This window comes from Podarcis vaucheri, assembly GCF_965113315.1.
Source record: "Podarcis vaucheri genome assembly, chromosome: 1".
NCBI lineage: Eukaryota > Metazoa > Chordata > Lepidosauria > Squamata > Lacertidae > Podarcis > Podarcis vaucheri.
Window position 1 is genome coordinate 81,001,875 of NC_138759.1, and position 24,007 is coordinate 81,025,881.

At 43.5% G+C, this 24,007-nt stretch overlaps 1 protein-coding gene across 2 annotated transcripts in view; it reads right to left on the reverse strand.

Moving 5' to 3' along the window:
* The window catches only part of CPT1A (carnitine palmitoyltransferase 1A), a 45,480-nt gene extending 23,801 nt beyond the window's left edge, over positions 1 to 21,679 (reverse strand). The window contains exons 1-6 of one of the 2 annotated variants that reach the window (XM_082191354.1): positions 21,482 to 21,679; positions 9,302 to 9,455; positions 8,092 to 8,231; positions 6,927 to 7,098; positions 4,279 to 4,380; positions 1,625 to 1,762 (exon numbers count right to left, since the gene is read on the reverse strand). In XM_082191354.1, coding sequence (XP_082047480.1) covers positions 1,625 to 1,762; positions 4,279 to 4,380; positions 6,927 to 7,098; positions 8,092 to 8,231; positions 9,302 to 9,442 — 693 coding nt within the window. In that variant the 5' untranslated portion in view covers positions 9,443 to 9,455; positions 21,482 to 21,679. The remainder of the gene's footprint in view (positions 1 to 1,624; positions 1,763 to 4,278; positions 4,381 to 6,926; positions 7,099 to 8,091; positions 8,232 to 9,301; positions 9,456 to 21,481) is intronic. The other variant, XM_082191355.1, reaches the window with a different exon arrangement.
* Positions 21,680 to 24,007: the final 2,328 nt, after the last annotated feature.

Below are 24,007 nucleotides of genomic sequence, written 5' to 3' on the forward strand. Positions count from 1 at the left end.
GGTGCCTCGCAAGACAAAATTAATTCGTTCCGCAAGTCTCTTCGTCTTGCGAGTTTTTCGTCTTGCGATGCACGGTTTCCCATAGGAATGCATTGAAAATCAATTAATGCGTTCCTAGGGAAACCGCCTTCAGACCAGGTCCGGGGCTTTTCTTCCCACCCAGCCCAGCATTTTAAAAAACCCCGGGACAGCGGAGGACTTCTCCGCTGTCCGGGCGATCTTAAAATGCTGGCGGGCGGCATTTTAAAATCGCCCCGGGACAGCGGAGGACTTCTCCGCTGTCCGGGGCGATTTAAAAGCCCCTGGGAAGGCAGGCAGGGGGGACAAAGACTTTTGCCCCCCGCCAGCCTTCAGAAGAGGTCCTGGACCTCTTCTGAAGGCGGGCGGGGGGCGAAAGTCTTTGCTCCCCCCCGCCTGCCTTCAAAAGCCCTCCGGGACAGGCAGGCAGGGGGGAGCAAAGACTTTCGCCCCCCGCCTGCCTTCAGAAGGTGTTCCCTGCCCGCCGCCCGGCTTCGGAGCACCGGGAGAAGCGATCTCCCCGCAGCCCCTTGCTTCAAAAGAGGTCCGGGGGCTGCGGGGAGAAGATCGCTTCTCCCCGCAGCCCCTTGCTTCAAAAGAGAAGACCCGCTGTCCCCGGGGCAAGCTTCGTTTTGTGAAGCAAGCCCATAGGGAAATTCGTCTTGCGAGGCAACTCGAAAACGAAAAAACCTTTCGTTTTGCGAGTTTTCCGTTTTGCGAGTTTTTCGTCTCGCGAGGCGTTCGTTTTGCGGGGTACCACTGTACTATTTTATTATTGATGTAAACGTCCAAAATGTATTTTGTCTAGTTAAGTTTTTAACCTCTATCTTCAGTACATTTTATTTTATTTTATTTTATTTTATTGCTATGGCTAGTGGCTGATGCAAATAAAGATTCTTCTGATTCTGATTCTCACCAGAATTAACTGAGTTGTTCAACTAGCCTACTCCCAATATCAAGTAGCTTCTAGGTACCTGATGCTTGGTGCAACTGGCTAAGGCAGAGTTAAGGATCTGATTAACCAGAGAAGCATCTGTGAATCAGTAGCATTGTGCAATGCCAAACTGGTTTGCCACATCAGCCCTGAGCTGTAGAAACAACATTTGAGACATGTGCAAGAACAAACAGGCAGTTTTGCCTAGAGTCAAATGGAGAACCTAAGAGTTTCAGCATTTGCATGTGGCTTACAAGTTTATTTTCACCATGCAGGAAAAGGCGGCTAACATAAGGGTTCAACAACTTAAGATAATTAAGCTTCATTATGAGATTAAACTAGTAATTTATTATGACCCAATATACCTGTAGGCTGTTAATACAGTTATCAGCCTTCCTAGCAGCAGGAATACAAATGATGCTTGCACAAAAAAGCACCAGCCACAGTGCTATGCCATTCACTGAAAATGGTGGGATTACTATAAATATATTCCATAAAAACCTTTTAGAAGTCTTGACTATCTCCAGTCTCTGCAGTCAACACAAGAAATAGAATTTCTAGAACTAAAACTATCTTTTATTTTAAGGAAAGAACCTTGGAAAATTCAGGAATGAAGATTTGAGAAGCTTTTAACTGCATGACTTCATGAAAGCATTCGATTCATTTACTTACATAGTTTGTAGCCCACCAGGATTTCAGTTTCAAGTACCATTGTAGCTTTGGTCCTAGATTATGTGCAAAATCTTTGCCAAGGCCTTCCATCCTTTTAAATTCCTCATCGTTCATAAGTGGTCGAACTGATTCCAAATACTGGAATTGATAAGAAGAACTGGTGTCAATGCAGAAGGGTGTACCAAAACCAAGTCAGTAATTTACAATAGAGCAGCAGCAACTGCCAATGGGATACAGTGGGATGATCAAGAGAAACCCTAGTTACAGGATTTGTTGATGCTGTTGCAAGTCATCACTGGGAACCTGAGAAACAAGCTAACAAGAGCAACATCAAGAAGATGGAAACAAGTCTCTGTAAGAAAATAAGCGAGCAAGAGAGACTCGAAGAATGTCAAACTATCTGTTGCTTATATTTCCATTCAAACTACGATTAAAAAGGGTTTGCATCTACCGTCACCTTGTAGAAAATATCTGGAAATATTTTGTAGGTTGTTTTGTTTTGACTAGATCTTCCAAATGGAGTTGCTAAGCCGTGGCATTGTTTGCATGCATTGTTTGGAACACCAGCTCACATCAGCCCCAGAGAGTGTGGCAGGTGATAAAGGATGATGGGAGTTTGAGTCCCACAACATTTGGAGTGCCACAGGTAAGCCATCTCTGAAGCAGATCATGTTGTTGTTTAGAAGAATTGACTCTTTATTAGAAGGTGTCATTCTCTCTATTCTGATGGTCAGGTGAGAGTGCCAATGTTTGTGCAGCAAAAACAGGACCACACAAACGCACATAAGAGGGAAGTGTTAGCAGGTGCTGTGGAGACATGAAGCTTGCAAAAGTACAAAAAAAACCCTATGGTGAAAGGAGGAAAACCTTCACCTCTGACAAAGGTTAACACAACTGCACATGAATCATAAATTGCACCTGACTCATCATACAAAGAACTGTGGAAACAAGGTTCGTGTGGCGGGCCCCAACAGCCATTGTGCAGGCATGAGGCTGTGTGTGCTGGTAAAAGGAAAACTGGGGGTGGGGGAGGTGAACGGACGGCCAAGGACACAAGATGGAAGAGTCTAGAGCAGAGAAAGCTTAGTGGGGGAAGGGGAAGGAGGCATGACAAAAGTAGGAAAAAAGAACAGGGTATGCGGGGAGATAAAGAAACAAATGAGGCAATAGGGGAAGGAATGAAGTGAAGACAGAGCAGGAACAGACTGGAGAGGAGGAAATAGCAGCACAGCTGACAGAGGAGAGGAGAGGAAAAAGAAGAAGTGAGAAAAAGCTGGAAGAGTGGAAGAGGAATTACATATATGGGAAAGGAAATGAGAGAAACTAACCCATTAACTGAGCTCTAGCTTGTAAGCTATCAAATCACATTTTAAAGCTTATGGAAAATTAGCCGGTCTCTAGCTATTAAACATGTTTTCAGTTTTTTAGTTCTTCCACACATACAAATTTCATTTTACTATAGAAGCACAGCACCACAACTTGCACAGTTACTCTTTAGTTATCAGCACTTCCATTTGCCTCCAAAATTTAGCGTGAACCATTCTCCCAGCAGCAATGAAAGAGATCAGTTCTCTAGCCCAGTTTCAATGTATATTCCTGCATTGCAAAACTCTTTAATGCAAGTCTGGAGTGCGTGTTGAGCTCATCATCTCTATCAGCATGCTGATCCTGGTGGGCTTAAACTATCATTCGTTGTTATATCTGAAACTGTTCCAGCCATGTTAAAACAATTGTTTAAGATCTTGGGTAGTAAACTGACATTAAATCAGTTTCTCATTTCTCTTGTAAAGGGGAACTATAGTTAAGCTAGCCAGGAATAGTGTCTTGACGAAAGAAGACAATAGAAGGGAAAGGAGGAAGTGTTTTGACCCAATACACCTTCTCCATGTACTAAACTGGAGTTTAGGAATCCATGAATATACCTCTGAACAATTCCCACAAACGGTTAAAACAAACAAAAACCTCTCTCTTCATGATATTGCCAGAAATTTGAATATGTTTGTATTACTTATCATTTTCAGAATGACAACATTTAAACAAGATCTTATAGTAATTCCTTACACTGTCCATATATAAAAGATAACTTGTGACCAAATTCCCAGAGATATTATCGGAGATGTTTCAGTATGTTTTCTCCAACTGGGCCCATTTCACCATGTAATAAATTTTGTGTGCTGAAATTTGCACTCATATTCTAGCAAAATGTGATAGACTCTTGAAAGAATATAATATGCTATATGCTGGGGGGGGGGGTTATTTCGTTTGGAAAAAAATTGCACTTTTAAAATTGTTATCATGGTCTCCTTTCATCATCACGTACTGGTGATTTTCATAATGTAATTCTTAGGACAAAGTCCACTGAAGAAAACAATCACAAGACTCCAAGCCATTTAAAGATTACAGAATGCAGACAGAAGATAAAAGACATGGAAATGTAAAGACTGACTATCTTGCCGTTAGGGGTATAAGATAAAGTAAAGGTGTGCCCTTGAGTATTCTTGAGTTTGTTGTGAATGGATACAGACATACCTTAACCTAGAACCGAACTAATTAGAAATCATGTTACATCTTTATTGATGCATGTTTCTGGACAAGGAAAACAAGGGCAACATTCCATCTGGATTAAAGTTTGGGGGTGGGTTCAAAATACACACCCTATTTACGGTATCTTTAATAGCAGGAACAGGAAGACGTGGCAAAGATGTCTGGAAACTGTACAGCATTGGTTTACGACCCGAGAAAAGCTTCACTAGTGTCTGAAAATGAAACAGAAAAAAGCAACAGTTGAAATAAGTATTTATATTTTGTTTCCTAAACGTGCACTCTAAACCTTTGGACTTCCTTTGTACAAGGTAACCATAAAACACATGATTTCTTGCTAGCCTACTGCTTTCAAAGCTTGCAGAAGTTCTTTTTTACATGGCTTTTGGTTTATCCTCTTAATTCAGATCCCCTACTATACCAAGCTAACCCTAGCAACATTTCCCTGCATTCTTTCCTCCCAACTCATCTTTACCCTTGTAATCTCCTTCCGGTCAGGGACCTGACTAACTCATGTAAGGTTTGTGTACTTTGACAGCACAGTACTGAACTATTAATCATCTCTTGCTTTATCACAGCCTTCCCCACCTGGTGGCCTCCGATGTTTTGGACTTCAACTCCCACCAACCTCATGGGAATTGTAGTCCAAGACATCTGGAGACCACCAAATTGAGGAAGGCTGCTTTACTGGAATATTTTCGGTAGCAAAATTGTCAAGGACGGAGGACATGAACAGTGAGAACACTCAAGTGTTTCATGGTGCAGGACAGGACAACCACATCCCTGGGAGCTAAAGCTTTTGAAGGGGGTGAGGCATGTACACCAGATGTAGACCATCTAGACAACACTGAAGCATGTTGTCCTTTCCACTGCCTTCCACTGGACTGCCTATATCTTCCAGAACTGCAGCCTGAGGCTGTGCCTTTGTGTGTGTCCAAGTGTGTTTATAAGTGTGCACTCAGGATACATTTGAGGATGGCTTGGGGATTTGGAAACTAGTTGAAGCTGGTGTGTGTTTAATGCTTGGTATTTGTCGGTCAAGAGCAGTATTTATGTTCGTTTTAGATTATTTCAGTGTTTTATTAGAGTAAGACCATTTTGTTCATCTGGCTTTCTGTTTTTTGCTTATTTTGGTATTCTATGTTGCCTGTTTCAATTATCTGCTCTGCTGCTTCGCTTCACCTCCACTGTTCATTAGGACAAACAAGGCACTGCTCCACCAATCTCTCTTTGCTCTCAGCTAGCCTCCACCCAGATGCATTCTTACTTAATCCAGGGGGGGGGTAAAGGCTATCAACTTCCTCCTTAGATTCAGCGTTGCCTTAGTACTGCTCAGCAGGGAGGAGGACAGGGACAAAACTATTATTAGCTGGCCCCACCAGGCGTTGGCTCTGCCTACTATTGGTCTCCCTGCCTTCCACCTTAGAAGTCCCAGTGGGCACCAACCGCTGCTGGATTAAACTTTCATTTTCTAAACTTTTGCAGAACACAGAAGTTCACACAACGAGCACAGATTAATAATGACACAATCAATCATTGTTCCCAAGGTTCTTTAATTAGGGAAATAAAGAAAAAATGTGAAAACAAGTTACAGTAAGGAAAGAAACTTGGGGAAAAAGCTAGACTGGTCAATGGTGTTGTAGTGAAATAGAATGCTACAACCTAGTGAGTAAGCCAGTTAGGTTAAAATATCCCAAATATCTGAGAATTTTAGTCCTGGGAGAAGAGAAGCAATATTAGTTATATTTCTTAGAACACTTGCCATTTTAGTTATAATAAACAGCTTCCTGCCACTGTCCAGGAGTAAAAATCAAGACAGCAAAACAGATTAGTCATAACTATTCACACTGCCCAAGCTTAGCATTATAAGAAAAACTGGTCTTTTAAGTATTGAATTTGTAGAACATGCCAAAAATTCCAGCCAATGAAAACACCAAGCCAGGCTTGACACAATACTCTAAAGCCTTACCCTTCAGATAGAACCTGTATTCAAATGAGAAAGCTCTTGGGATCCTATCTGAAGAAAACTATCAGACATTTAATTTGCAACCAGTTTCTATTTCCCACAAAAGTATTCAACATACAATCTATCATTTCCCCTGAACTCCTTTTTACAGTCAAGTAATATATAAAAGGGACAGGATGTAATGACCACAAGACCACATTGTTGGTAAGACCTGTTTACCAACAGGATACATTAGACTATTTATGCTGCAAGGCTACACAAGGGGGGGGGGAGTATTTCCTCCCAGCTACTTCCCCAACACCACCCGACACATTCTCCTCATGCTTTCTTCAAAATAAGGGAAGAATGGTAAGCCGCCACCCACCTCCCTGTAACACTGAGGAAGCTGCAAGTTCCTGACAGAAGTGGAATTTGGCTTGAGGTCCTTTTACCAAGGCTTGTGTTCCACTACCGAGAGAAACTAGTCACACTGTGGTCCTTTGGGAAGGCTAATTGTGTTGAACATTTAGCTATTCAAATATTGCAGTCAAGGGTAGCCAAGCTTCACCCAAGTGGAGGGCTATTCTGCCAGTTCACAAAGTGTAACCAAAGGGAAATCTTTGAAGAATAAGCAGCAGCACCTCAGTGGCATTCCTTGGTTTCCATTAAAACATTAAGGGGCAGTAATAAGAAGGAACTGGGAAGAAAAATATTGAAGCTGCGCCCCTGAAAACTAACTTACTAATGGCAGATATAATCAAATAAGTGTCACATCCACTACATATTCCAAAATATAGAGAGATAAAAATCTCTTACCATCCATATCTTGGTTCCTGTGGAAAGTTTGCCATGTTCAGCAAACATCCACCCATGGTAGGAAAGCAGCATCTTTAGCGTGTAGCGCATGGAGAAAATGAGGGCCACCCAGAGCCCCGTCCCAAAAAGAATCCCACTGACAATACCTTGTGTTTGGTTGGACATATAGCCTCTGTTAAAAAATAAAAGGAGAGAGAGAGCATCTGTTACTCCAAGAATTCTGGACAAATGTAAAAGAGTGAAGCATACCAAAGTAAGCCACTGTTAGTAAGAAGAGATCATTCTGAACATTAGGACTGTGCTGAAATAGATCCCCAAATTCACCAAGGCAGCATGTTTGAGGGGGTGGCGTGTTTGATTATTTTCAGGCTAGGCCCCCAAAATGACACAAATGATTAGGAGGAATATACTTATTATGGCAGCCTCCCCTTTTCTTTTACTGTTTAAAAAACAACATTTATAGCAGTGGTGGCTATAACAGAGCCCCAGCCATCATGGTCCCCCTAATGCCCTTAGAATGTGAGACTAGTGTATTTGCGGGGTGGTCAATTACCCTTGGCTAGTGCTGGTGGCAGCCTTTTTAAAATTGTAAGAGTGGGGGAAGAGGAAGCTGCCAATACTACCATGGTAAATGCCTTATTAGCATGTTTCAACCCCACCCCCCACCTGCAGCCACTGTTTCAGAAGAGGTACACATGTCAGGGCAGGTACACTGTTTCATGGCTGTAGATCTAAAGGATGGCTGTGTTTCAGTTCTTGCATTTTTTTTTTCTAAGAAAGCACAAATTAAATGTGAACTGGATCAAATTTCTTCCTCATTCCTCATGCCAAGAAATGAAATTTCTCAGAGCTCTTTGTGATTTCTTAATGCACACGCACACATAGAGAGAGCTATATTGTGGTCCATAGACCCAGAATAGCTTGGTGCACCGTGTACTTGTCTCTACATAAGGATATAGAGACACTTAACTCTTCTCACTCCCCAACACTGTTAATAGAGCAGCAACTGCAAGGTAAGCATATAAAGGGGGGGGGGGACAAGATAGGATTCTACTCTATCATTATTATCTCACTGTACTCTTGAGCCAAGCTGAGAAGTGACGCACTACCCATCATTAACACTAACCAGAAAAATCTATTCAATGCAAAGGGAGAGTTTACTTACGTCGTATCAAGGGTCTGGTTGATTTTAGCTATTAGTCCCAATGAAGGATCTATTTTGGCATACATTGTTGACATAACTCCTACTACTACAATAAGCCAGCTGGATGGACTAGCAGGATAGACTCCTGTGATGATGCCATTCTGGAAAGGCAAGAACATAAAAAGAGCCCTACTGAGTCACAAGAATATTATACTTTAATTTTCTGGATTCCAATGCACCCATTTAACACTTCCCAGACATATTTAGTGAACATAGCCATGCGAATGCAGACGAACTCAAGGGAGACTAACTCAGTGTTCTTTATGGAACACTGTTAGGTATAATTAGCAAGAATGACGTGCGGATGAACTTCTTTTTAAAATGTATTAGAGACTGGTAAATATGGCAATAGTGTAAAGATGGCAATATTTGGGAAGCTAAAAACCAGCACAGAGCCCTCCAAACTGCACCCACCAAACCGGGAAGGGGTAGGGCGATACATGCCCACAACTATGATAGGCCCTTATGATGGATGTTTTCCTCACCTGGACTATCTCCTAGCATAGAAAGGCAGGCCCTAACAAAGGGGAAAAGTTCCTGGATTGCCAGATAACTGTATCTGGCAATCAGATGGCATACAGGAAAGCCCTTTCATTTCCTTCTCTTGCTCATATAGCACTAGTGAGAAATACCAGATGAGTCAAATGAGCTTTATATCTAAGCGGGGATTTGAACCCAGGTCTGCCTGGTCCAAGATCAACACCCGATACAATGCATCACTTTCTTAAGGGTCTACTTTTCCATGGCAGTAGGCAGTTCAGATGAAGTGAAAGTAAAGAAAGTGAGGGGAACATTTCATGGGTTTTCACTAAATCTATTTCAACATTTCAGAGTAAGATTCACACTATCTGGTTCCCACATTTCTGAAACATGTGGTTGCTAGTTAACCCAGGAGGAGGAAGACTTGGCAAGCAGCAGAGTGTTGCTTAACCACACCTCTACTCTGATGCTGCTCTGGCCAGACTTTGTTTTGGTCTTTAAATATAACCCAAAAGAAAAGTAGCCAGGAGGGATTACAGCCAGGAGGGGGGAAATGGACAGGTGTGGTGTACATACACACATCAGCCAAAACTAGTGCTAAAATGGAAAATTGGATATTCAGAAACCCTTGTTTGCTGCATAATATATGCCTCAGTCCCAAGTATAGTTTCAGATCTGCAATATGAGTTACCTTGAATCTGATGAATTTCTTCTTCCATGAGTAGAGACCAGATAGATAGATCTGCCTGAGAGCTTCATGGCTCATACGCAGATCAATTCCATCTGGGGTTACAGTAAACTGAAAAGCAACTGCCTGGTGGGCTTCCGCCATTTTTAGAATTTACCTGGCAAACAGAAGAACAAACAAATGTTTATTAGTAGCTACTTAATTTGCATGAGAGAATTAGAAGCCAAGAATATGATATCTACTGCAAATTTGTAAAGGCGAGTAATCATCATCTTTGTTTACTGAAGGTATCAAATACTGCTTGAGTGCTACTCCAGTCCACATCATTAGGCAGCATTCAGTCATTTATACCTCCACCAGTAAGCCAAACTATGGGTGAGCCTTTTGGTCATGCACACAGCCCTTGTACATGTAAGCAAAAATGTTGGCTAGTCTACCATTAACTAAAGTTTCCAGTTTTGTTGGAACTTGGAAACTTTGATTTAACAGATTTGGAGCAGACCAAGATAGTAAGCCATAGTTAATGGTAAATTTTCCACCTTTCACAGCTCGGTTATGTGTGTGGCCAAAAGACTCAGTCATATCTTAGCCTAGATATGCCTCATCACACATGAGAGCCCACAATAACTTCAACAAGGCAACTGACAACAAGTCTGTGCTCTGGAGTAATCATGTTCTCTCATTAAGAACAAGTGCTATAGTGAAGCCAGACATTGCTTGCCAGAACCAAGATATTATTGATGGTCATAAACCCACAGGAAAGATTTCAAGTAAAGCTTTTAAGCAACTGTTTTTCATATACAGATTTAGCACCCTACTACTCCAGTGTAACGAATACATCCACTTCCATCCACTTCCATTAACAAGCAGAGTTCTTTTAGAGCAAATTTGGCAATTTGGTTCACTGCCCAACAACAGCCCAGCTCCTCTCTCCCCATTTCCCAATCCATCCAAACCATAACTGGATTAAGTTTTGCCACAATAAAAATGAATACTCTTTTTTTAAAAAGAGATAAATGAACATTTAATTGAATACAATGCTTTAAAATATATTTTGATGAGGCCAACAGCCCTTCGGGCAGGACTGATGGCTGAATCAGCATTGGAATTGCTATGTACCGGTAAATCTTGCATAGTGGAAAGAAACTGGGTTCCTCACATAGGAGAATAAAGCGTAAACGTTTCGATGATATATTGTAAGCTGCTGAAAAGATAGCTGCTTGTCAAAATCCATAAGCACATTCATGGCTGAGGAGGGGCTACCTGATTTATATCTCATTCTCTTCTTTGGTACACTATGACCTAAAGCAGCAGGGGTAAGGAAACCTGTAGGCCTCTAGATGATTTTGGACTTCCAGCTCCCTATCACAGACCCACTCAGTATGGCCAGTGGTGAGGCACATTGGGAGTTGTAGTCCAACAACATGTGCTAAAGGCTTCCCACAACTAACCTACAGCTTTCTTTAAAACAAATGTCCGTAGATAAAGCTGATCTTCATGTAGCGATGCAACATTAGCCACAGACAAAGTCACAGATTGGGGATGGGACTAGTATATAGCCAGGAAAGAGTGACAGAGGATTAAGGGAAGATTGGGTTTAAAAGGAAGACACAAGAATGAAATGACCGTGCAGAGGACAACTTTATCATATTTGCTGTCAGTGTTAACCCTGGAAGCGCAGGTATATGCCACTGGGCAAATGAAACAAATGAAAAATAGTTGGGGAGCAAACACCTGCTCTTATAATGAATACAGAACTTCAACATTCTTTGCAGTAGTCAAGCATGATACAAGTTTAAATGGAAGTTTCCATTTCTACATCAGGCCCTTAACAAGGTCTGTGACAACATTACTGTTCACTGGCAGAATGAGAGCTGCTTCCTTCCCCGGTGGAGGAGTGCCCAAAGCTTTGTAGCAGAGCTTGTGGCTTTGCATGCAAAACTAGGATCTCCAGTTAAAATTATCCAGTAGCAGTTGATTGCAAAACGTCTGTCCAAAATCTTCAAGAGCTGCTTCCTGAGTAGGCAAAATTGCTCTAGATGGGCAAATATTCTGATCTGCTATGAAGCAGCTTCCTGTGTTCTTAGTGGCTGGTTTGATTCTCATTTCTAACTTCTTCAGCAATAAATTCTAGGCAAGATATATGAATAGTTGCATGAAAATTAGAGTTAACTGTATTTCACGTAAAGAGAAAACTAGGGTCTCAGACACTGATGTTGAAAACTAGCTTTCTCCCCCCGCCCCTCTAAATTTTAAAACTGAATGCTTTTTCCTTTCCACCACATGAATTCCCAAAGAAAATGCTCACTCAATACAGTGGTTCCTCGGGTTAAGAACTTAATTCTTTCCGGAGGTAAGTTCTTAACCTGAAACTGTTCTTAACCTGAAGCACCACTTTAGCTAACGGGGCCTCCTGCTGCTGCTGCGCCGCCGCTGCACGATTTCTGTTCTCATCCTGAAGCAAAGTTCTTAACCCGAGGTACTATTTCTGGGTTAGCGGAGTCTGTAACCTGAAGCGTATGTAACCCGAGGTACTACTGTATTATTTCTCTGCACCAGTTATTATCAACTGAAGGTCCACGGACCCCCAGGGATTTTACGTAACCCACCCAGGGGTTCCACTGCACCATTTACATAACGAAAACTACTACAGAGATATCAAAATTCTCACAAGTAGGGAGTCCATAGCTTGGCTTTTGAAAAACAGGGCATCCGCAGTACTTCGCAAATTGGGAACCACTGTTCTGCACTCATGGACAAATATGAGAGGTCAAAATGCTACTCTGATGAAGCCTAAAACATATGAAACTTAAAGGATATGGCAGTGGGCTTATCCACACTGTGCTCTGTAGCTTTCCTAGAGAAAACCCACTCTTTACCACTGAATCGGAGCAAATGGCAATCTGTGCAAAACCCAAATTGTTGTTTGTTGTGCTTCAGCTTTAAAGAGTGGGTTCTTGCAGGGGAAGCTCCAGGGTGGAAAAAAGAACCCGCTCAGACACATAGCTTTAAAGCACAGACTTATGCCTGGAAAGTACTGTACAGGGCAAAGGTAAGTATGGATAAGCCTTCAGCCCTAGCAGTGTCACTAACACTTCACTTACATGAGTTTGTGGCAAAATTAGTTTCCCTCCCTTAAATAACAAAATATGATTTAGTATTATAAGCAGACAGCTGAGTATTAAAGAAACCCTGAACTATCATTTCTCTTTTAAGATTATTCTCCTGCTTTCTAAATGAGATTTTTAAAATAGTCTGCTGTACAGCACTTTTCCCCGCCTCCACATTTCTAAAGCAGTCACATGTTTGCTCAGAAAAGTGGGTGAAAGGGCACGGCACTACAGAGCATGTGCGTTTATGTAGGGGGGGGGAATGCAGATCACTACTGCAGGGAAAGCAAAAGCTATACAAAATTACGCAAACGAAAAAATGAGGAAGCTTTTATTTGGGTTGCCGGCGTGTCATTTGGCAAAGTACCCTTGGCCAGGCTTTGCTAAAGGAAGAGTAAAGATTTACACACACACACACACACACACACACACACACACACGGCTTGAGACAATCTCTCCACTTAGCATAGTTCTCCCAAGTTCTCAATGCCAACAGCATCTGTGCTACATCTGAATGATTTCCTCTGTAGTCATACCAATATGCTTCAGGGGGAAATAGCACAATGTGTTCTCAGAAGGAATGGATGTAACTATTCCACGGCCTCAACTGATCAAAGGAGCAATTCAATATGTGTTGCAGTATCAAGTAAAAATGATTTAAAGTAGTTCCTGCTAATAGCAGTATTAGTTATTTTTTACCTACCTGTAACAAAACACAACATGCAAAAAAAAAGCACACAGTCAGGAATATGAAACAGAACAGATTTCATATCTGTAAGAAGCAAAATGTCCAATCTCTGTTAATATATGTAAATATGTATATTGATTACAATTCTGCTACCAACAATGATGGCTATCTTTTAACCCAACATGCCCCTGATCCATACTGAACATCTAGCCCTTCTGAAGACTTTAGTACATGAGACATTAGAAAGCTATGTATTTTATAGCAGCTTCATTAACTTATAACCCCAGAATTTTGGTTTCCCTCCAAACTGATGCCAAAGTTTTGTGCTTAATGAAGCTTTTATATAGCGTCAGAGCTAGAAAGCTAGAACTACAGTCATACCTCATGTTACGTCCACTTCATGTTACGTTCTTTCAGGTTACTTCCCACAGCGACCCGGAAGTAGCGGAAAGGGTTACTTCCGGGTTTCACCGCTCGCGCATGCGCGCAAAATGACGTCATGCGCAGAAGCGGCAAATTGCAACCCGCGCATGCACAAACACGCCGCTGCAGGTTGCGCTCTTTTCATGTTGCGAACGGGCCTCCGGAACAGATCCCGTTTGCAAACAGAGGTACCACTGTATTCCATTAGACAACAGGGTGAAGTCCATTACTGTGCCATTTCACTCCACTGTCAAGGAACTGCTTTCTCCCTGTGGATTTAGGTATCCAGTCACTGAACTTGGGCTAGGAAAATCAGAAGATTCCCTGCAGTTTTGGATTCGTTATTACAATCTGCTGATCTAAGTGCCTGCAGTGTTTGCAAAATTCAGGGCAACAAGGACTCATACAATAGGAAAAGACCAATAATGCATTCAACTAATGCAGAAGTGGAGAGCCACATTTCCTCAAGGATAGGCTTCCTCAAACTCGGCCCTCCAGCTGTTTTGAGACTACAATTCCCATCATCCCTGACCACTGGTTCTGCTAGCTAGGGATCATGGGAGTTGTAGGCCAAAAACATCTGGAGGGCAGAGTTTGAGGAAGCCTGCTCAAGGGCAACTTTCAAGAGGTTGCAAACCTGTGGTGGGTGCGGTCAGAGCAACAGCTGAATCATACGAAAGTTGGGTGTTTCTGCACAAATACACTGCCTCTCATCAGCAAAACAAAAAAGAGGCATTGTCACAGTTTAAAGACACAATCAAACCAGGCAAAAACACTTGAGGAGGTTGCTGAGCAGGGCAATGAGGAGTATGGTCTAGGGCAGGGGTCTGCAACCCGCGGCTCCGGAGCCACATGTGGCTCTTTTACACCTTTGCCGCGGCTCCGGGGCAGATACTAGCGAGGGGAGGAGGCAAATTGTGCGCCCCGACACTCCCCACTGTGGTGGGCGCTGTACTGGCTGTGACGTCGCATGGGGGCGGTGCGTGTGTTAGTCACGCACCGTCCCGACGTCACCTTCCCGCCCGCTGTCAGATCGGACATTAAGGTAAGAAAAAATATATGCAGTGTTATATTTGTTTTAAATGTCACAATGGTTTTGCGGCTCCCAGGTTTTTTTTCTTCGGAAACGGGTCCAAGTGGCTCTTTTTGTCTTAAAGGTTGCAGAACCCTGGTCTAGGGAGATTGCCAAGAGATGCACAGAGAGGCCTGGAGGACTGCATTTAACCCCCAGGCCTGACATTCAGTGCCCCTAAAATAATACAAGCACCATTTAGAAAAAAGCAGAGTAGATGGTAGAAAATGTTTTAGTATTTTCATGGGGAAATAGCATGTTTCGTTTAGTGGCAACGCAATGGCTATGTTTATATAGGTTTTGTATATTTTGACACTGTTTTAAAACAATGTTAAATAACTGCCAGTCTAGAAATAGTTTAAACGTTTAAGTTGAACATAGTATCAACATCCTAATATCCTAGGGTGGGAAGTTCTGGTAAATTTTGCCAGAAGTTTTCCCACCTTCATGTCACTTGTTAAGGCTGTGTTCCTCAGCCAAGTGTGGCATGAAGTGAACTAGCTAAAAGGAAAATAAAAATAATTGGATAAGATCAAAGATGGATGTAGCCTGATCACAAGTATGAAGAAGGTGATCACATTTACTAAGGCACATTCTAAGAACTAGAAGCCTTCAACTAGAAAGAAATAAAATGGGAAAAGGAGCAATGTGGTTGGCATCCACCTGTCTCGAGAGACAACGGAGTGCGCCTCTGAGAATGAAGTCAAACCACTGTGTTAGCAGCACCCAAGTGACCTCTCTGGGGCACAAGCCTGGCCAGTGTGTATGGAGGTTCTCAGCTGCCCAGACGACAAGACCCCTGCCCTCAGCCTCGTTGATGTGGTCCAAAGAGCAACACATTTGGCACCAGCCTGGCTGCAGGATATTCCAGAAGGTGTACCATCCAACTGTCTTAGGGACTCCACTCTGAATTAGTGTTTTCTTCTCCAAATGGGCTATCTTCCCAGGTGGACAAGCCCCATCTGCCCCTCACTTTCCTCTACATAATGTGAAGACCACCTTCTTCCACTGGCCCCACTATTGGTCTCATCTGCTCAATCCACTGGAGCCTGTCTTCAAATGCAAGGGAAGTCTCTAACTCAGCCTTTCTCAACCTGTTGACCCCAGATGTTGTTGAACTACAACTCCCATCACCCCTAGCTAGCAAGGCCAGAGCTCAGGGATGATGGGAGTTGTAGTCCAACAACATCTGGGGACCCACAGGTTGAGAACCGCTGCTCTAACTCATCAAGGGTTTAAGACCCATCAGCTACCCTCACCTGAAATAGCCGGCTAGTTGAACCCATTCCTGGTGTGTGGCCACTGTCACATGCTAACAGCCTATAGAAGCCACAGGTGAGAGCTGAGTGGGTTGGGACGAAAGGTGGACAAAATACCCAAGAAAAAGCACAACGCTTCCCCCAAAAGAGGTACTACCATGACTACAAAGAAAACACAGTAGAGAAGAATGCCAACCTGAAAAGGCTTACACAAGCTAGAGAAGGAAAATGAGTAGAGAGTTACTGGAAACTAATCTATGGCTTGGAACTCTAGAAATATTGTGTGTGCTTTTCTGGAATGAAGCACATTAGATGCCAATGTCAGAGAACTAAACTCAGATTCTCAACGTAGCTACACAGCATCTGCAAGTCACACCATGAGCCAACGGACAAACAGAAACCCTACGTGGCAAGGAAAACAAAGTAGTACAAAACAGCAGGTCAGCCAAGGACAACGACACTGACAGCTGTGCAAGTTCACTTGCGCTTTCCCATCAATAGTCTAAAGGTAAGCAACTCTTTGAAGGCACCCTGTTTTTATCATAACCTGCAATAAATGTTAAAAGGTTAATAGATTAATAGGCTTTACTCAAACCTAGAACAACCGGTTGTTTCTTTTAATGAAAGAACAGGTATATTTTAATGCAAAGCCATATGGGTATGCAGAGATGCTGTTCTCTTTTCCGAAATCTGCAAGCTTCTCATTCACTTCTAGGGGGCAACATAATCAATGTGGCATGCCCCAAGATCCTTTGCACCAAACTGGTACAGAATGCTGTCTGCAACTCACAAGTGATATGCTGGTATTAGTAATACCCATCCCAGAGAAGGTGGCTAAGACTAAGGGGTTCAGGACATGACTAGAGAAAGCAGAGAGGCTCCCCACTTTAAGTCATCTGGCCTCTCCCACCACAGGCATGCTGGTAACAGCAAGGTTCTTAACGCTCCTCGAGGTTACAAATTTCTTGCCTTGATTAGAACTGGTATTTCTCCATGGGGTGAATCATAAAATCTAGATAAGAAGTGTACTCCTGATCCTGAGCATTGTCAAATTACTGTAAGAGTAGTGGTCATAAAGAATTATCTATGTGTTCCTTAGAAAGAACAGACACTAGTTAATAATTACTGCTTCAGTGTGGTTGCTGCCCCATATGTTAACAGTGAGACCCCACGGAAGGTGTCTATTGTTGCCTCCAATGTCAGAACCACTTGGGAGTACAGTTTCCCCATTACATACATTACCACGAAAACATGGGAAGCAGCCATGTAAATGCAACACCCATTTCATTAAGGTATGAACTGGCTATAGGTCAGAATGCACACACAAGATCCAGTATGAAAATGCTATCACATTAGATTACTCATAAAAGCGGTTAATAATTTTCAGAATAAGACAATGGGACCACCTCTTCCTTGTTGTAATAGAAACGAGGCTTATCATCTGCAGGACATGCTGAAAAGTAAGTTGTGTTTGTTTTTAACTTCATTATACACAGTAGTAATTTCAATTGCATTTCAAAGCAGTTTTCCTCAGACTTGTCCTTCACTTATAAATATTCCACTTGAAAATAAAGGAAGTGAACTTTGGCTTTACAACTTTGGGTGTATGCACATAATTCTTAAGAGACCACTGCAAATATTTCTCAAGTTTCAGATATGCAAAGAAAGAGATAGCAGAAAGAATGACAGATTTGAAGAAACACGCACCAAACCACTTTGATTATTTAACTTTTTATGAGTTCCTTTCATTGGTTTACAGAATTCTCCAATAAACAGAAAAAAATCAATAGTTATTCTCTGTATTTAAATAGCCTCATTTTGTAAAAGATTGAACTGTGTTTCCCAAGTACTCAACATAATTACTATGTTACACCAAAAGGAACAAAAAGGGCGAGAAACCATGGGTATCATGCCAAGGATGGCAGGCACACTGATTAATTTACTGGACGAACAAATCTAACAAGCACAAAACACATTCAAGTCTAACAAATGTATTATGACATAATTGGTTAATCTCTAAGGGAGCACAAACTCTTGTTTGTATCGGCTACAACAGAGTAATATGGCAACCCATGTGGAAGTCTAACAGGAGATAGAAAGATGTCTAGAACTAAACTTTACTGTCAAATATCAGAATACCCAATTTTATAAAAAGGTTATATAAAAGGAAAATAACTGACTTCCATGAAATATGTCCCCAGATCCTTGGAGCTGGGAGTGAAGACGACTTATCTACAACAACAGGGCGCACTGCTACTTTTGCTTTTGTACAACTGAGTATTTTCCAGAAGCAAATACTGCAAGCAGGAAGACAGCGTCTACTACAGTATTTCCGTTTCTAGCAACGCAAGAAAACATACTTGACCTACAACGAGTTCCCAAAATAGTGCCTTCTTGTGCCTTTTCTTCAGTCCGGCCTCTCATCCCCACCCCCCGTTTTATTAGGCCCTGGTGATTTAATTTTATGGAGTCATGCAATATGTCATCTGAAAGGCACTTCTGCAAAGCAGCGTACTCCTTGAAACCCCGCCCTTCCTCCACAGCAAAGAAAGATCACATGACGGACTCAGAAAAGTAGGCAAAAGGTTACGCTGATGCACACAACACACCACCAAACTACAAAAGCTCCGCTTGCCTTTCACGCTCTAGCCTTGATTCTGTTTCAACATCCCAATTCTTAGAAATGGGAAGCACCATCAATGCCCCAAGAAAACTATAAAGCACTTGGAATGATTCACACATACAAAAGGAAATTCACAGAACGACTAAAATACAGTGCTTTCTTAAACACAAGCTAACCCGGCAGCAAATTCAACCCTCAGATTTATAAAAGTATAACATGGATATACAATATGGGGTGCAGGGAGTGAGAGAACAGGACACACTTCTCTCTCTTGTGCTGCTCATTTCTTGATTATGTCCCTGTCCTGCACCCAAATACTATTCTAGGTCCCAGGGCTTTCAAAAGGACATACATCCATATAACTTTGCATAGGATTAAAAATTCGTATAGCACAATCCTATGCACGTTCACTCAAAGACCTACAAAGTTCAATGAGACTCCCATTGTGGATGGAAGAGAAAAGCATGAAAACCTTTTCTGTGAGGTTTCTTGTAACATCTAGGCTTATTTTTACTATTATTTCTCTCTCAGCATCATGCACTTCGGGCGTCCACCACTCAACTTTGGGAACAGCATAAAGTGCTGCCTACCCTTCTTAAAACACGATGCATTCACGAGATGCCCCCGCTTTTCAAATGCTTCATTGTTATGGCCCCCAGCCTCCCTATGCCAAGTGTGCATTGTCTGGTGAAATACTTTATGTCTAGCCGAATACGTGGAAGGCTAACCCCCCCCCACCCCCCACCCCTGATCAGTGCCAGCCTGAGATATTTTGCTACCGTAGGCAAGCATCCTGACAGCACCCCAACGCCCGCCCCCCCACCTCCGGATCCCCACTCCATCCTCACCACTGCAACTGTACTCTCACCTGCGACTTTGCCCACACTGCCTCCACAATGCAGTGGCAAGGGCACAGCAGACAATGGTGCTGTGCCAGTGGTGTGGGAAGCTGTAGTGGGACTGGCAGTGGCGCATCCGTGGGGGCAGGGTGGGGGTTGGATCTGCCGCCTGAGGCAAATGGTTTCACTTCGCCTCATGCATGGGCCGCTCCTGCTGCTGCCGTCTTCAAATCTCCCCTGCCTTGAATTCAGCACTGTTGACATTTCAAGGTATTCCACAGTTTTCAAGTTTGGTTTTTGCACAGAATGGGAAGATGCAATGTGTAAGCTTCCACCTGCCCTATATTAGAATGAAGTGTTTCAGGACTTTCAAAACCCCACGCTAAGATGGTCATTGGCTCCTCTGTTGCAGAGGTGATGTGGATAGGTCACAGAAATCTCAAGCATTAGTAAGCAGTGAGCACTTGGCTTAATACCACAATAACTTCTTTTTATTTTGTCCGTACTTAGACTATTCCTAATCTGCAGCTATGTGAAGAATCGATTACATGCTTGCAGCTAATATTGGAAACACTTTCCATTTAAAGGTGTGAGAAACAGGATCCTGCTTATACTACCTCACCCAGATACTCCAGTTATACTAGAACTACCACATTGCTCACGGCAATTTATCCCAAATGTATAGGGCCATGGTCAGGGGGTTGGTGCAGTAAATGATTTTAAAAGAAAATGTTTAGAAATTCCGCACAACAGCCCACCAAGAAGCCATCATAATCTTCTCTAAGCAGTAGCCAAGATATAAGCTCAGCCATTATTATGAGAAATTCATATTAAAACAAAAGCTTCCTTAAAACCAAAGTTTGCATAATGCCTTGTGTTTCCTCAGTATTAAATGAAGGTCTACAAGTTCCTCCAAGGCTCAGATTCTTGGCAATATGCACAGCTGCAGGCTCCAGAATTACAGCATTAGTGGTTTATAGGGATAGGTTTACCTGTACACAATGTCCAAAGATTATGTATTATTTACCCAATTCCAAAATACACCCCCACTGCTGTCAACTCATCGCTGAAAGCAATGTTCTCAAGAGGTGCAACCAGTTCATTTTTTCCACTATTTGTATTGTATAGCGCTGCCCTTCCTCTGCAAAATGCACACTAGGGAAACAGGGTTTAACTGTACTAGGGAAACATTCTTTATTATGAAAACTACAGCTGCAATTCTACACTTACTTATCTGGGAGTAAGGCTCTTGAACCCTATGGGCTTACTTTTGAGAATGAACTGTAAACTATCCAGTGATTTTAAAGTGTGTGTTTTTTAAAAAAAGAAACAATTTGATTGCCTGACTTCTAATGAAGTCCCCCCCCCAAAAAAACCCCCCAAAGTTTGTACATCACTGTATGCCATTGATAATATCAAAGGGTATAATTTCCTGTCAAGGTGAGACAGCATTTGTTTATTATATGTTGTCAGCCACTCCTCAGAGAAGACCATATTGTGAGCAACCTGGACTTTAAGAGATTACAACGGAGCACTGTTTGCTCAGTAGTTCTTACTTAGTGGCAAAAGGTTTCACTCCAATGCAAAATACCAGCTAAGTTCAAGTAAAAGATGGAAGGAAAAATAGTATTTTAATAGCACAAGCAGAAGTCCTGCTGTGTTCAGCTGGGCTTGCATCCACGTTAAAGGTACACCACGCAAAACTTCAGTCTAAATTTCCGTTTCCTAATCTTTGACAGGACTCGATGAGCTCAAGGGGAGCAAAGAGTTGTGCTCCGTTAGGCAGCAGAAGACCCTCCTCCTGTCCCAGCTTGCTGCATTAACGGAAGGAAGATTATAAGCCGCGATTCTCCAATGGCCCCTCTTGCACACACAGGAGCCAAGTTGCTCCCCACCCTGGGATGTCCTTCCTCCCGCTAAGCGCCAGGGAGCCGCGGAAGAGGAAGGCGCTCACGTGGGAAGGGACTCTCTCGCGCACGCCGTCTCTCTCTCCTAGACAGTCCCTCAGACGGCGAGCGGGGGCACGGGAACCCCCGGGCACTCCCCGCCCCAGTATCGTCGCCCCCTCCGAGCCTCGCGTGCTCCTCTAGATGTGCGCGGGGCCACCCTCCCTAAACGAGAACCGAAAGACACCAACCGCGGGGGGGGGGGGCGAAAGACTCAACTTACGGGCTATCCGGCGAGGAGGGAAAGGGGCGCCTCCTCGCAGGCGGCTGTGAGGAGACGGAGAGAGAGCGCGCAAGAGTGCGCGAGGGAAGCCCGCGCACAGTGCAGCACCCTGGAGCGCCGCCGCTGCTGCTACCGGCTGGGTCCGGATTGGCCGAGCTGCCAGGAGAAGGGCGGGGCCGAGGCCGAGAAACGGGAATTGCCGCTCCGGGCTGACTGGGCGGGGAAGGAGGAGGCAGAGGCAACAGCAGCAAGCGGGCGCAAAGTGCGAAGCCGGAGGAGGAGGCGCGGCAGGGGCGCGTTCGGACAGGGCGAAGGCAGCAGCGGGGCGGAGCTCGGAGGAGCTGAGAGGGAGGAGGGAGGCGGCCTCTGCCCTCGCGCGCGCCTCCCAAAGAAAGCAAGCAAGCAAGCGGGGCTCTTCTGGGCTTGGAAGGAGAGAGGAGGGCTCCCTCTTTCTCATACCGGAGCGCGCCTGCGCTACTGGTAGTCCAAGGGAAGAGAGCCTCTTTTCCAAGCCTCTGTTCTCTCCCCGCGGAGGAAGCGGCACAGTCCCGCAGTCCCTACTCAAAGCCCCGGGAATGGAAGCGTGGCGCTCCTGGGCCTGGCGGGGCGGGAGGCGAGGAGGCTTCGGTGGGGAAAGGCAGCGAGCTGCCGGCCTTGACACGGGAGAAAGGCTCTGGGCCTCCGCCCAAGCTGGGCACTCGAAAATGAAGCCTTTCGCGGTGCTGAGGAGGAGAACTGCTTTCCCCGACTGCTGCTCAGACATGCCACGCTTAATTGTGGCAAGGCAGGATAAAATACATGCACAAAGCAATCTTACCCCCCCCCCCAGTGTAGAAAGTACTATTGCGATTTTTGTAGCTTGCAGCAAAAGAGCAGTGATTAAAGCATTGTAGCCAGATGGATGGAATGGATGAAATGAGAACCCACCTGGATCCTCTCCGTATATGAAAACTTCTTTGTACTTTAAATAATAAGAGCCCTGAAATGCGATCCTTAAATTACATTTAGGGACCTCCGTTTAGTGATCGCCAGTGACCGTCAAATACAATGAGGGCGTGACACAGTCTGGATTAGAGGTTGGGTGAACCATTGTCCTCAGAAGGAAGACAAATGCTTCTGATTCCTCTGTTGAAAAGTGTAGTAGAAACTATTGTCATGGAATGCGGATTTGTAACTTCAAAGTACAGTGTTTGCCTGTCATTTGTGGGTTGAGTAAAATAGTGAAATGGGGTAGCAGACTGAAGCAAACCCCACATTAATACCATAGCTATGGGCCATTCACAGCCCCTGCAAAAGGTAGATCTGTGTTGTGTGATAAGAGATCTACAATGCTCTTCTAGATCTTTGGGAGTGCATATCCTATCAGCCCCAGTCAGCATTGGACTGGCTTGACTAGGATGGATGGGAGTTGTAATCCAAAACATTGGGGCATTTGAACCATCGTCTCCCATATTCTGGACCAACACTCTAGATTGTAGAGGTGGTTTGATGGTTTGGAGGAGATAGTTGGGACGTCTTCCGATGTGAGGGGTTGGGGCTCTTTGGTCCTGCTCTAAGAGCTGTCTTTTGCTCTGAGGTGGCTGAGAATATTTTGAGGAATTTTAGTTTTCTGAAGAACACCACATTCCACAACCAGAATCACACAGGTGGGGGGGGGGGCATGGCGTGAGAAAGCTGACTGAAGTGGACCCCATATTAACACCATGGCTGAGAGCCAACTCTTAGGCTTCTCTGTCCTTGAACTAGTTTAATTGCCCACAATACAAGAATCAATGCAATGTACCATGGATAAACATTTCACCTTGGGTGACTTCACAGTTTACATGTTTCCAGAGAATGAAATCAAGTTTATTAGCTCTTATGAGCAAGTAAGTTTTTATTTTGCCTAGCTAGTATAAACATCACAATAATTTCTTATCTATTAAACCCATTTTCCTATTTGCAACAGGCATTTACAGTTCAGAATTAGGATGTCACCATAGCAACGTACCTTGTAATGAATGACCTGTTTGGAAAGTAGATTGGCATTAACTGAACTGTCGCGCTTGCTCAAGAATGTAGGTCAAAGGTACTGGAATTGTTCTAGTACTTGCTCAGCTACTTAGGTTAATAGGTTTTTCTATAAATCTGTCAATATGCAAATACTGCATGACGCCCTTTCATGAAATTACAGCAAACTGCTAGAGAACAACATTACAGCTTCTCCAATGGACGAAAGAGTTAAAAGTTTGAATTGCAAAATGTGAGTTAGCTGCAGTTAGCTGCAAAATGTGGCCACTGGCAAATATAGTAAGAGTGACTTATCACACTTATATCTAATGCATACCACTCAGAGGCCATTGAGCCTTGTCTGACATTGTCCTTAGGCCATACTCTGGGCCTGAGAGGTTGAAAGTCTTGTATTTGTATAGGCCACTGGCCATAACATTTTGACAATGCCTCTCTATGCCTTAGTAGAATGTGGCCTAGCTGATGTTTGGGATGCTCTTGGTTTTGCTGCAGAATGGGGCAGTGCACCCAGGATGG